Raw genomic sequence first — 14,949 nt, 5'->3', positions numbered from 1 at the left:
GGGGCGGGGTGGGGGAGTGATCTCTTGTTCTCCTGAGGCAGAAGGAACATGGTTATTTTCTGAATGCTCTGAAGATTGGTGAACACCCTTCACCACTGTTTGCAATTATGATGTAAACACAAGATCAGTCAGGGTTCTTTGGCCACAAACAACAGGAAAAAACTGGACACATGAAGCAGAATGGATAACTATTAAAAGGAAATTGGAAGTCTTGAAGACTCAGGGTGAAGGCTGAAGGTCCAGGATAGGAAAGGTCAGGGACCAGGCAGCCCCAGAGCGTGCTGAAGGCTCCACCACCGGGAACGGTGCCCATGCACTCTTCTACCCCCCGTGCGTCCAAGAGAAAGAGTACAGTCACCGAGCGTGCTCTGGGTCTCACGTGTGCACTCGCAGGGAGAGCATCGCAAGGCACCTTCACTGACAGCCCCACCAAGACTTTCAAATCTCACAGGGAAAGGAAATTCCCCAAAAGGCGTCAATGTTTAACTTAGAGGAGGAGGATGAAAGCTGAATGTTCCAAAAAAAAAAAAAAAAAATAGCAAAACTTGCTAACAGTAGGGGCTATTTAATTTGCTAGGAACTGTTCACTTGACTCTAAGATTCTAAACTTAGGTCTCTAACTACCCTGTTTTCATCCTCTGATGCGGAAATGTAAAAACCCCCATATTACTGAATTTTGTCATCACCAAAATCAAAATCCCAGCATTCAGGACACCAGAAGATTCCCTGACTGTATCTCAAGGAGCAGAAAATCTGACTTCACAGTGGCCAAAGCCACTAAGGTTTCCCACCCCACCCCCCAATAATACATACTCCAGAGTTCTGTCCAGGACCCGGGCCAGATACCTGTCCACCTGCCACCCTCAGCAGTGCCGCTGAGGACCCAGGCCACCCACCTGTCCACCCATCACCTTCAGCAGTACCACCAAAGACCTGGGCCACCCACCTGCCCCCCTCAGCAGGTTGGCATTTAGTTTGCACTGCTTGCTCCCCAGGGTTGCAAAGGCAATGCCTTCACATTACAGTTGAACTGTGTCCCTCAAAAATTCATATACTGCAGTCCTAACCCCCAGCCCCTCAGAATGTGACCTTATTTGCAAATAGGGTGGTGGCAGATGTAATTCATTCAGATGGGTCATCGGGTGGGCCCTAATCTGGAATGACTGATGTCCTTATAAAATGGAGAGATGTGGACAGAGAGAGACGCACACACAGGGAAAACCATGTGAAGAAACAGAGGGAGAAGATGCTGTCTACAGGCCGAGGAGAGGCCAGCACAGACCCCCCTCATGGCCCTCAGGAGGAACGCCCTGCTGATGCCTCAATTTTGGACTCCAGCCTCTGCAACTGCAAGACAATACATTTCCATCATTTAAGCCATCAGACTTTCCCTGACTTACAATATTTCTGCTTTACAGTGGTGCAAAAGTGATAGGCATTCATAGAAACCGTGCTTCAAGTACCGTGAAGCCATTCCATTTACACTTTCAGTGCAGTACTCCATGAGGTATTCAACACTTATATGCTTTGCATTAGACAACTCTGCCCAACCATAGGCCAATGTAAGTGTTCTGAGCACGTTCAAGGTTATGTGCTGTGATGTTCAGTAGGTTAGGTGTATTAAATGCAGCATCACCGTCGATATTTTCAACTTAAGATGGGTTTATCAGGACAGAAGCCCATCGTAAGGTGAGGAGCCTCTGCTCTGTCATGGCAGGCCTAGCAAAGTAACCCACTCAGTTTCAGGCTTCCTGTCTGCATTCAAAGTAGGAAGAAAGGAAGCAACAGGGACTGTTCCTTTGATCAGAAAGACAAGAGCTTTCCAGACATCCGGCTGCTTCCATCCCTGTAACCTGAACCATGGCCCCTGGCCACCTAGCTGCGTGGGAGTCTGAGGATGCGAGCGTCTGGCTTCTGCAGCTTCTGCAGCGGCAGTGGGTGACGGAGAGGGGGCGTCCAGATAGGTGTGAGGTCGGCCAGCCAGCAGGGTCTGCCTCCCACCCAACCACCTGCACTGATGCTCTCCCCTTTCAAGCGACTCTCTGAAAAGCACGTTCTGCTGTGAGACTGTGCTTTCTGGGAAGAAGCAGCCCGATTTTCAAGGCGGGGCAGAGATGTGTGTAAGGAGAGGCCTTCCAGAATGCTCGGTGGTTCCTCATCAGCTCATTCAGTTCGCAGAACGCAGGGTCCTGTCTTTTCTCCAGCAGCCACAGCTCAGTTCCTTCATTCATAAAAATGCACATCAGGCTGCCGATGAATCAGCCCTGGAAACTCACCGGAGTGCTGTGGTCCAGAGACAGGAAACGACAGCCCCCAGTGAAGGCCAGCCAACTGGGAGAAAGACAGACAACACCGACAGCCCAGTGGCTTCGGCTGCTGCAGGACCCCTCGGGCACTGTCCCTAACCTCCCGAGCTTGGAAGAGGCCATGTGACCCCCACTCTATGGAAACAGAGAGAATGTCAGAATTACACAAGCACAGACGTCTGTGAGGGAAACATACTGAGGCCACCAGCAGCCAGCCCACAGCCACCCAGCAAGGGAATGTGCAGCCAGGCAGGACCCAGGACTCCTGACATGCACCCCAACTCCTCACTGGGGGCACCTTCATCCTCCGTCCCCTAAAGCACTGACAGTTTCATTACCAAGGCCAGCCAAGCAAGGAGGGATACCTGGTCAGCTCCTCGGCTCCTGCTGCTGCTGCTGCTGCTGCTGCTGCTGCTGCTGCTGCTGCTGCTGCTGTCAGGGCTATTGTCTGACAATATTTCATCCGTCATTGAGGACTTCACAGCACCCTGCCAGACATTCACTGTCCCAGGCTCCCACCACTTGGGCCCACTCCAGGGTCAATATTTGCTACTTTGTCTAACTTTTTATGGGCTCATTTGCTTATCACTTGCCCTGGGCCAGGCACTGTTCTAGGCGTTGGAGGTTTGCATACCAGTGGGAGTGCTCCGGGCCCCAGAAGGAAACAGCATCCTCAGACAGGATCCAAAGAGAATGGAACATACCACCTCACACCCATTAGGATGGTCCTATCACAAAAAAAAAAAAAAAAAGAAAGAAAGAAAAATAGCACATGCTGGCAAGGATGTGGAGACACTGGAGTCCTTGCACACTGTTGGTAGAAATGTAAATTAGTGTAGCTACCATGCAAAACAGTCCTGAGGTTCCTCAAAAAATTAAAAATAGAACTACCATATAATCCTGCGATTCTACTTCTAGGTATATACCCAAAAGAACGGAAAGCAGGGTCTCGAAGAGATACTGGCACATTCACATTCATAGCAGCATTGTACAAAACAGCCAAAAGGTGGAAGCAACCCACATGTCCACCAGTGGATGAATGGATAAGCAAAGTGTGGTGTATATACATGGAATACTTATATGGAATATTATTCAGCCCTGAAAAAGAAGGAAATTCTAATTATTCTACAACATGGATGAACCTTGAGGACATTATGCTAAGAGAAATAAGCCAGTCACAAAATGACAAATATTGTATGATCCAATCACTTACATGAGGTTCCTAGAGCTGTCAAACTCATAGAGACAGAAAGTATCATAGTGGGTGCTAGGGGCTGCCGGTGGGAGGAATGGAGAGTTGTTGCTTAATGGGTACAGAGTTTCAGTTTTGCAAGATGAAAAAGCTCTGCATACTGGCAGCACAACACTGGAACGAACTTAACACTACTGAATTGTCTACTTAAAAACGGTTAAGATGGTAAATTTTACATTACATATATTTCACCACAATTTTTTAAAAACAGAAGAGAATGTAATGAAGGGACATTCATTACAACAGAGACAGAATGTGGGAGCCATCCTCAGCACAGCAAAGGGGAGCATGTTGCTGGAGCCCAGTGAGAGTCAGAGCCCGGGGCAGGGGGCATCGTTATAGAGGACTACAGCATCACCTGGATCCGCACCACAGCAAGGGCTGGGGGAGATGCCAGGGACGCCGGCTACCCCTCCCTCTGGGCTGCTACCAGCATCTCCCACTGGCCACACCCAAGGGCAGGTCAGAGAGTAAGGCCCGGGTGGTGCAGGCTCTGGAGACTGTATCCTCTTGAGGTGGCTCTGGTAGTCCATGAATAGATAGCCCAGTGGTTCGTCAGCTCCTGGCATCTACAGTCTAATCAAGGGATAGGCAACAAAGAAGTAAATTTAGCTTCAGATGTGCTCAGTATCACAAAGATGACAAACCCCACTCTGTGAGAGAGTCACTAGAGAGGGCCTACCTCATGGAGTGTCAGGGAAGGACTCTGCAGAAATGACATATCTGAGCTTCAGGAACTGTATTAGCCAGGGTTCTCCAAAAGAACAGAAGCAATAGATACATGTACAGAGAGATTTATTTCAAGGAATTGGCTCATGAGACTGTGGAGGTGGGCAAATTTGAAATCTGCAGGCTGGAGACCCAGGAGGAGTTGGTGTTACAGCTCAGTCCAAAGACCTGAGAATTTTTTTTTTTTTCTTTTTTAAACCATTTTGTTGAAGAATGACTGACATACAGAAAGCTGCACATACGTAATGAGTACAACTTGATGAGTTTGGAGATAAGTATATACCCATGAATCCATCCCCACAGTCTATGCCCTAAACATATCCACCACCTCCAGGTTTCCTCCCATCCCCTATTTATTATTCGTTTGTGTGTGATAAGAACACTTAAGATCTACCCTCTTAAATTCTCAAGTACACAATACGGTATTGTTAACACAGGAACCATGGGGTACATCCAAGATCTCCAGAACTTAGTCATCTTGCATAACTGAAACTTTGAACACTCTTGACCAATAACTGCCCATCTCTTCCTCCCCCCAGCCTCTGGCACCCATCACTGCACTCTCTGCTTCTATGAGTTTGACTATTTTAGATCGCTCATATAAGTGACATTATGCAGTATCTGTCTTTTTGTGCCTGGCTTATTTCACTTAGCATAATGTCCTTCAGGTCCACCCATGTTGTGACAAATGGCAGGATTTCCTTCTTTTTCAAAGCTGAATAATACTCCATTATATGCATATACCATATTTCTTTAGCCATTCATCCATCGATGGACATTTATTGTGCTGCCATGCCTTGGCTATTGTGAGTAATGCTTCAGTGAACACATGGATGTAGATATCTCTTTAAGATCGTAATTTCATATTTACCCAGAAGTGGGATTGTTGGATTATATGATAGTTCAATTTTTAATTTTTTGAGGAACCTCCATATTCTTTTCCATAGTGACTGTACCAATTTACATTCCCACCAACAATGCACAGAGGCCTCCTTTTCTCCATGTCCTTGCCAACACTGGTTATCTTCTGTTTCTTTGATAACAGCCATCCTAAACAGGCATGAGGTGACATCCCACCATGGTTCTGATTAGCATTTCCCTGATGATTAGTGATGTTGAGCACCTTTTTTACATACGTACCTATTGGCCATTTGTATGTCTTACTTGGAGAAAGAAATTTCTATTCAGTTCTTTTACCCATTTTTAAATCAGGGTACTTGGTTTTTGGCAGTGATTATTTTACAAATATTTTTTCCAATTCTGTAGCATGCTTTTTCATTTTTGTAACTTTTATTTATTTATTTATTTATTTATTTTATTTTTCATTGTGCAGAAGCTTTTGAATGATGTAATCCCACTTCTCTATTTTTGCTTTTGTTGCCTGTAACGTCAGTCTTTTTTCTCTTAATACCTTCAACTGATTGGATGACGCCTACCTACGTTATGGAGAGTAGTCTTCTTTACTCAAAGTCTACTAAGGTTAATGGTAATCCCATCTAAAAGAGACCTTCACAGCAACATCTAGACTGGTGTTTGACCAAAAACTGTGTATGATAGGCTAGCCAAGCTGACATGTAAAATTAACCATCACAGGTACCATTACCCACCTGGATGAGTGTGCTGTCTTTGCACAGAGCTACTATGTTGGATGTCCTGTTCACACCCTGCATTTCTTTCTTTTGCAGAGGAAAAAAAAATCCTCACTTTGCAGTTGCATCTGGTTGACAAGAAACTCTAATTTTGTGGGAAGAGGGCTGCATCTAACCCTCGCCAGAGTCATCAGCAGAGGCGCACCCACAGCCAACAGCGGCGCTCTTCCTGTAGCCAAAGACAATGCAGGGAAGCAAGAAGTGTACAGATGGGTTCAGCGACTCCTCCAGCATCGGCAGCGTGCTGGATGACGCAGACAGGGAGGTGAGCAGCCTCACAGACCGGGCCTTTCGGAGCTTGTGCATCTCAGAGGACACATCCTTCCACGACTCCGATCTGGCCCTGTCCCCGGATATCAACCGCCAGGTGTTTGGGACTTTTCACCAGGGAACAGTAAGCCACACCCACAGGAAAAGTGGCATTTGGAGTCAGTTACCATCGCAAGGCACAGAGCACGCAGGCTGGGCGGCCACCTTCCAACAGCTCCCCAAGTACGTTCAAGGGGAGGAAAAATATCCCAAAAGCAGCCCCCCGCTGACACCGGCCCAGAGGAGACTGGAAGTGCCAGTTTCTGGCCTGAGGAGCAGCAACAAGCCTATCTCCAAAGTATCATCATTAATTAAATCTTTCGACAGGACTGAGAGCCAATGTTGCGACAGCAGGCCTCCTACTAGCAAGCCCCCGGCTCTGAAAAATCCCCCCAAATTTGCTCCTCTCCCAGAAAGCAGTGTCAACTTCTGTTTTGATTCTGCTTTTTTGACAGTCAGGAGAGTGCCTGCCGAAGTCTCCAACATCCATCAGAACAGCCACCAGCCTGGCAGGAAGCATGACGAACAGGACTGTCCCAAAAACCCTGAAGTGGCCTGTCACAGCTCCAGCAGCTTCCTCCCCACACCTGACAACGTGGCCAATTTATCTGAGTTGCAGCTCCCCTCCCCACCCCACAAGCCAGCCGAGGGGCAGCCTGGGAGAGGCAAGGAGTGGGCGCAGAAAGGCGCCTTTCTGCACAGTGAAAATAGTGCTTTTGAGTCGTGGAACACCCACCAACCAAAGCTGCTACAGAGAAAGGACACTGCTGAAACCATCCCAGAAAGCAAAGCTCCCAGACATTATGAGGACATGCCCTTGCTACGAGAACCCCATCCTCCTGAGCGTAAAGTCTCTCCCTGCCAAGTCCGGGCCAGCTGCTGTCAGGAAGAAAACAGACTGGCAGCAGGGGCTCTGTCCACATCTGGACCCTGGGGGTCTAGGGATCCCGGAACCCAGGTATTCACTGGGGAGGGAAAAGCTTCCAGCTCACAGCTTGAGCCTCAGGTGAAGTCAACGCAGCCCCCATGGAGGAAACCAAAGACTAGCAAAGGAGGAAAAGAAAATCTACAAGATGCTTCGCAAGAAAGACCAGCCAACAGGAGAGGCCTACCTTTGTATACAAAGCACAACCCCCAGGGTCAATTTCCAGAAAATGATGCTCTGGACATGCCTGTGGATCCTCGTGAGCATTACGATCCTCCTTTTAACATCAGTAAACTCTTGACACCCATAATACCCACCAAGCATGCCCTGGAGTCATCAGACAGACAGCCCGGGGACATAACCCCATCCCCTCCAGGACAGCTAAATGGATACCAAGAGAAGGAGCCCGATGAATGTCAGTCGCGAGACAGCTACAAGTCCAAAGCCCCCAGCCTGCTGTTCAACCTCAAGGATGTGCGGAAGCGTGTTAAGAGCACATACAGTTCCTCACCTCTCTTGAAAGGCCTCGATGAGAAAACCAGAGGTAAGGCAGACCACAAGCAAGAACCCATGAGCAATGGCATCGTCCTTTCCAACAGGCTTGAGGAAAGCCCCCCAAATCAGCTTTCCACGGAGAGACCAGCTGATGCACCTCCTGCATTGCATATCAGTACCCAGAAGGACCCTTTGGATGACCCCAGTGAGTCCTCTGCGGACAGCTACCCAACCCTTAGCTCACCTCCAGCTACCGCCGAGGTCCCCCTCTGTGTCAACAGGGAGGCCGCCGAAAGGAGCAGTCACGAAGAGGACACCAACCAAGAGTTGGAGATGGTCCCCGCCAGGTCCAGCTGGTGTCCAGACTCCGGAGAACCCCGCCCCAGGAAGCACCTATCCCTGAAGCTCTGCGATAGGGAGGCTGGGGCTGAAAAGGCTGCAGAGACAGCAAAGACCCACCAGCTAGAGAATGGGCCCTGGAGATCCATCTCCCTAGAGACAGAACCTGAGAGAGAGGCAGGACTACAGAACACACACTCAAACCAGAAATTGTCCCCAGGGCCCCTCTCTCCTGAGGAGGAGGATGTTTTTTACAGCGACAGCCAGTCTGATTTTATGCCGGCCCTCCAAAGTAAGGCCAAGTTCAGCACCAGCTCTTCAGATCAGTCCTTTGCCTCATTTGACGATCAGCAGAAGACATGGTTTACCGAGAGCCAGCAGGAAGACAGGAGGAAAGACATGAGTGCAGGTGACAATCAGAAGGAAGGGAAGGAAGACGTGGTGGGGAAAGAGGAGCCACAGTACCGTGCCTTAAGTAACGGGCACACGTGCGTGGAAGACCACAGCAAGGGGGGAGCGCTGCAAAGAGAAGGGGAAACTTTAGCTGGTGGAAGACTCAGAAAGGAGGCATGGAGTGAGGAAGCTAATTTCAGAGGCTCTTGGATCGGGGGAAGTGAGGATACAGCCCTGTCACATGCCAAAGACCTTACCCCCCCACCAGCTTCCGCTACGAACAAGCACATACTGTTTACTATTAAGGACAACACCCTCCGAGCTACCCCTGTAATAAAACCTATCATGCTGCCTCTCCTGAGGACCATGTCCTCAGAGGACCCGCTGGGCAGCAGTCACAAAGAGGAGGAATCGCCAAGGCCAGGATGGGGCGAGGCTGCTGCTCTCTGTGCCCCCAAGAGCCAGGAAATGACTGGCACCCCAATACCCGCAAACACATGGGGCACACACTTGAAGCAGGTGGCCTATGAAGTCACGGAGGACCCTGGGCAAGTGTCCAGCACGGCCAGGATGGAGGCCTTCCAGCCAGCCCCGACGGAGAATCTCCCATCTCCATCACTGGTGGGAGGGGGGGATGGGATGAAGCTCCCCCCAGAGGCAGCACATAAAGTCGGGAGGAGGGACGGCCAGAGCAGTTCCACAGACTCCAGCAAGCTGGGGGCTCCGTGGCACATCCCCACCATCACTTTACCCGAGGGCGACTTAGAAGACCAGCCACCCCCCCAGCAGCTTGGAACCTGCTGGGAAGAGCAAGCACAAGATTTCAAAAGTCACTTTCTGTCTACACCCAGAACAAGGCCCCCCAGGAGAAAACTGGTCCCAGGAGATGTGGCGAATTCCCCCAACCCCAGCTCCCTGGGGGACAGCAGCGCCTGCTCCCCGGCCGCCAGCAGCGTGTGGGACGACGCTTCCCAGGCCCCCTGCGACCCGGGGCTGCTGCCCGAGGAGCCTCCCAGCGCCAGCCCCTGGGCCAGCCCCGGCCCTGCTAGAGTCACCCGGCGGGAGGACGTGACACACGCCCTGGTGTGGGAGGCGGGCACCGACCCCCAGCCCGAGCCGTGGACAGACCACCCCCGGACACTCTCCCCGAGAGGCTCGTGGCTGGACGTGGCCCCCAGCTCGGCAGGCCCCCCTGAGACACCGGAGCCCCCTGCTCAGCTGGAGAGGGCGGCCGGCAAGCCCCCTGCAGTCCCACCCAAGACGGAGAAGGCCCTGCGGCGGGCGAAGAAGCTGGCAAGCAAGAGGAGAACGACCGACCAGGCTCAGGAGAAGCCCGGCGAGCCCCGGGAGGCGCAGCCCTGGCCGGGGGACCCGGAGCGCGCGGAGCGCAGGCCGCCGTCCCCCGGAGAGAGGCCCCGCGCCGCCTTCCCCGCGGTCCGGTCCCTGCCCCCTCCCGCGCACCGCCACTCCGTGTCCGGCTTCTTCTCCGAGGTTGCCGGGCGGAGGCCCGGGGGTCCCCAAGCCCTCACGCCCCTGCCCCCTTACCCTGCCACCCAGAAGGTCCTCCAGGATCCCCAGTCTGGAGAGTACTTTGTCTTCGACTTGCCGCTCCAGGTGAAAATCAAGACCTTCTATGACCCAGAGACCGGCAAGTATGTCAAGGTCTCGGTCCCATCCTCCCAGGGGGGCTCCCCGGAGCCGCCCCCGCCGGACGCCCCCGCGGCTCCCTATGTGCTGTATGCCGGCTGCCGGCCCGTGCCCGTGACCACCCTGATGCCGCTGCGCTGCTCCTCGCAGCTCAGCGCCCCCACCTTCCTAAGGCAGGGCCCGCGACCCCCCACGGCCAGGCCCCAGAGCGCCCACGAGGCTGGACTGCAGCCGGCCCCGGGGCCTCAGGGCGACTCCACCTGGCACTCTGCAGGCCAGCGCCCCCTCGGGCCTCCCCCGAGCCGGGAAGACCAGGGCGCAGAAGCTCCGGGCCTGGACATCATCTCCACCGACGACCTGGAGGACTTTGCCACAGAAGGCATTTCTTGAGAATTACAGCAGACTGACTCACCCTCAGCCCCAAATAAACCCAGAAGAGCTTCCTTCCCTCTCCCCCAGAACAAGCAACCGCTCACGCACACACAGACATCGACATATACTTGGCCATTTGAGATCCCTAAAACCCAAAAGGAAGTGGGATTCTGAGACAGCCCCATCTGAAGGCTCCCTGACGAGGGGCGCTGCTTGCATGATGCGGTCCCCTCTGTGTCCCTTCCCAGATCTGCTCCACTCCAGTCCCCTCTTCCTCTCCCTTCCTCCTGTCCTGGCCTCCCCCGCCCTTCTCTGGCCCCGCCACCAGATTGGGTGTGGTACAGGACACCACAGGCCTGATCCCTAAAGGTCTCTCTGCCCCTGCATCCCACCCACTCCTTCTCAAGGGTAGGCTCCCCTGAGACCCCCAGAAATGCTGAGCCCTGCTGTGGGCGGGGAGCACCCAACAGGCTGACCACCCACCACACCCCTCCTAGGGTTGGTGGGTGCTTCACCTTGGTTCACCTTGGACACAGCAGTGGGTTTCCAGGTCACCTCAGCAGAACTATCTGAGGACTGACCCAAGGCAATTTTGCAGAAATATTTATTTGCATAGAATGGGTTTTCTTCACAAAGGAAACTAGCCTCTGAAAGCTATTTTCTGATAAAGAAAAGGCTGCCTTTTAAAAAGTGAAACACGTTTGCAGATGTGGTTCTGTCCCTGGACTCATGTCTTTCTTCTGTCGGCACAAGGCGGTGGGGGTCTCAGCTAGTGAGAAAAGGGTCTTCGGCCCTCCAGGCCTTATAAAGCAGCTGCAGGCCACGTAGGGTCTTCACCTGTGAACAAAGCTGCCTCCAGCATCTCCTGAAGCCCCAGGGTCCCCCTCATTCCCTACATACCATGCCTTCTTAGGGTCAGGCCCTAAGCTGGTGCCAGTACCCGGCCCAGTACTCAAAAAGAAACTTTTTTCCTGAGTCCCCAGTCTTTGGGGATTTGGAGGGAAGAATCTAAACTAACGCAAGGAGTATTGTAACAACCAACCCGGCGCCTTTGAGGATTTGAGTGCAGGTCCCACCATAGGCAGCAGTGCTGGGAAGGGCGGTCCAGGTGGGCTTCCCCTGGATGGCTTCTGCTGAGGCCTCTTAATTCTTATTCTATGGGAAAGACGGGGGCAAAAAGCACCTCCCTCACTGTTTAGACCTAAGCAGCCATCGGGACCGAGCTGTCCAGGTCCCAGGGGACCGTGCAAAAGCACTGTCCTTGTTCTGTTGGCAAAGGTGCCATTTCCACGCTGCGAGGATGTGGAGGCGCACAGCTCACCAAGTCTCAAACTCACAAATACAGGGGCTTCGAGTGTATTCATGTAGTGATTTGGATTCAGGATTTTATACCTGTTTGTCTTCCCAGCAAGCGCCGCCACACCTGATTTTCACTGTGAAATACTCCACCAAGTCCCCCGCCGATGCCAATCAGTTTGGCTACACCTGGTGAGTCAGCCAGGTGACCAGCCAGGAGCGCAGGCGGGCCACTGTCCCAAAAGTCTGGTTTCCACAGGTCACTCCCCAGGGTGCAGGGGAGGACAACAAAGCTGTGTTTTGACTCCACCACAAAATCACCTCAAACATCCTCCAGAGTTTTCATCCTACTAAAACTTGAAAAATAATGTCTTGTAAAATTCTCAGGGCCTCAGGAAAAGAATAGCCTAGCAAAAGGGGAGTCTCTGCATTCAGTAACAAACCATAGTTACCATAACTATGTCCCCACAAGGAGAAATATTACCTGGGGGAATGTATTTGAGGGAAGAAGTTATCTTCTGTCTTAGAAGCAATATCAGCAGGGCTATGGATGGAGCTAAAATTATAAAGATAGATATTTGAGATTAAGGTCAACCTGTGAGTCCTAACCTCACAACCTTCTCTGTCTGATTCCTACAGATCGTAACCTTACAGCCTTCCATTGTCCACCTCTTTTGTACCCTCCTAGGTGCCCCACCTTAGACACGTGTCCTCCAGGAGGCTGTCCCCATGCCCTGATTCTAACCATGTACCTCACTTTCTGAGCTGGCCAACCCTGTATCCTGTAATTACGTGTTTAACTGTCGGGCTCCCGCACCCACTCATGGTCAGTTTTGGAGGGAGAAATCTTGCCTGTCTGCATTATTGCAAGCCTCCTCAGCAACTAACACAGAGCCAAGTACAAGACAGGCAATCAGTAAACATCATTACATTCAGCAGAATTCTTATTTTAAAATTGTTGGGTCGAATCTAGTAAAAAGAATCTTCTGGAAGAGCAACCAATGTGATTTTAACTATTTCCTCACTTTTCTCAGCAGGTTGTTGGACACGATGTGGATAAGCCCAGTCCCAAGCCAGAGTGAGGACTCTGCTCCCCGACCCTGGTGCAGCGGGCAGCCAGCAGGTTGCGCCTCACAAATGGGGTCTCAGGGACTGAGACCTGAGAGCAGATGTCCCACGGTGTGAGCCCTAAGTACTCACATCTCACTAATATTCTTTGATGAGAAATCCCACATCTGCCAACAAAAGAAGGGCAAAAGGCTTGCCCAGCACGCACAGTGACATCCAAAACCCAAGTTAGGACCAAATTGTTATTTGGTTTTGTGATGATGAAATGATGAGGACATTAGGCAAATCATATTATGTGAAAGTGGCGAATGTGCCCAAATTCTGTGTTTATTACCATGGAGAGGACACAGCCTTGGACTACCGCGTTTTGGAGGATTTCATCGCGTTGGTTACCAAGAGGAAGAGCCATGTTAGTAAAGATACAGTTTTAACTTTTAAATCACCTATGAAAAATCAAAGCTGCTATTCTTCGGGACCAGGAGGGTAAATTAAAAGTTACTTTATCTCTCTTCCCATTTCCCCCCAATCCAATGAATCTAATTTTGGTTTTATGGATAGAGAAATAAATATCCCAAGGAAAAAAAAATGGCTCTAAAAGATAAATAGCATCACTACCTAAAGCATCCACACATCCAGGTTTAAATCTGCAAATAGGATTTGAATATTATCAAGCACAGAGGAGCTTTAACAAATTCTAGAGTATCCAGGAGATACTTGACATCTTTATATCTAATCAGTTTCTCTATCAGTTTTTGAAACAGGTGACTCTGACGGATCTTAGGAAGTCAAGTCAGACACTGAAAGATTTTTCAAATGTCCCAACAAGTTCCAACAGCTTCCTTTGATCATGTTCCTGAGGCTCCAAAATCTTGAAACCAGTTGGCTCCAGCTGAGCGTATCTGTGTCAGGAGACCTGCCCGTGCTGTTTTCGCAGAGCATATTATCTCTGCTGATGGGGCTGGCCCACCCAGCCCTGGGAAAGACCTTTGCCTCTTACACTCCGCACGGGGGAGAGAGGGGCAGAAACCATCAGGAGCCAGGAGAGGGAAGAAAGAAATTTCCTCCAAAAAATACTTACATTATATTTTAATCTAATCTGAGTCCTCCAGGCTGTTGGCAAAAGATGCTAAGGGCAAGTGTATTTCTAAGTAAATCTGAGCTCTATGTTGATGTGCTTGGAGAAGATTTGCTAGTTCTCCTGCAGAACTCTGTGTGACTCCTTTCTCTCTGCCATTCGGGCAGGGACTCCAGCAAGCCAGGTGAGATGCATCCATCCAAGGTGACATCAGTAGGCCCATGCAATTAGGCCATTCTGATTTAAACCAAGAATCTTTTGGACTTTTAATGGGAACTTGGTGTCAAAAGAAATCTGCTTAAGAATATTTTTATCATACACCATGAATAAGCTCCTCCCTGAGTTTACTGATCACTTAAATTAACCACCATAAGTAGCTAGATAGACACACATCGTGAAAGCACACCTCTCCTCCCTCCCCTCTCGGCAACAGGGTTATTCTGCAGGAAACAACAGTTTTTAGACATTGGACAACAAGCGACTGGGACCCTGAAGAGAAGGAAAACAAACAAGATGAACCTATGGTTTTACCAGCTTGTTGTCTGGAGACGATTTCCAGGCTGCAGGGTAGGGAGGGGAAACCCACACAGAGCCTAGTAGTCTATCTCTGTGGCCACAGAGATCAGAGTTTGAAGGGGCAAAGGAAGCCAGAATACTGAGGAGGTGGTGGCTTCACATAAGGAAAGCTCTGGAAATCTGCAGAGGGGTCCCCTTGAGTTTTTGGCTGAGTAGTGATATGCATGTGTGAGAGAAAACTACCAATGCCAAGAAAAGAACCACCAGAAATGCACAGGCAGAACATGCCCAGAGCTCACACAAAGTTGGGAATAGTTTATGCCCCACTTATCAGAGTGGAAATACCTGATAAGACACAGGCATTGGGTAAAATCTTTTGAAGGACAGCACCTTAGTGGTGGGGCTAAATAAATCTTACAGTGAAGGCTCACTGGATCTACCCGGTAGCTACTAGCCAAATGTGACGATTTAAAAGTAAATAAAATTAAAAGTTTAGTTCCACAGTTGCACTACCCACATAAAAAGTGCTTATGAGCCACATGTGAGATGTGGCTACCATTTTAGACAGCACAGATTAT

The 14,949-nt window shown here is 50.5% G+C and overlaps 1 protein-coding gene across 4 annotated transcripts in view; it reads left to right on the top strand.

The window, feature by feature from the left end:
• C2H10orf71 (chromosome 2 C10orf71 homolog) overlaps positions 1–11,136 on the top strand; it is a 52,603-nt gene extending 41,467 nt beyond the window's left edge. For all 4 annotated transcript variants that reach the window (XM_063087846.1, XM_063087845.1, XM_063087844.1 and 1 more), the window contains one exon: positions 5,973–11,136. In XM_063087846.1, coding sequence (XP_062943916.1) covers positions 6,121–10,434 — 4,314 coding nt within the window. In that variant the 5' untranslated portion in view covers positions 5,973–6,120 and the 3' untranslated portion in view covers positions 10,435–11,136. The remainder of the gene's footprint in view (positions 1–5,972) is intronic.
• Positions 11,137–14,949: the final 3,813 nt, after the last annotated feature.

Source organism: Cynocephalus volans, chromosome 2 (genome assembly GCF_027409185.1).
Source record: "Cynocephalus volans isolate mCynVol1 chromosome 2, mCynVol1.pri, whole genome shotgun sequence".
NCBI lineage: Eukaryota > Metazoa > Chordata > Mammalia > Dermoptera > Cynocephalidae > Cynocephalus > Cynocephalus volans.
This window is presented reverse-complemented; position numbering and strand designations above follow the sequence as displayed.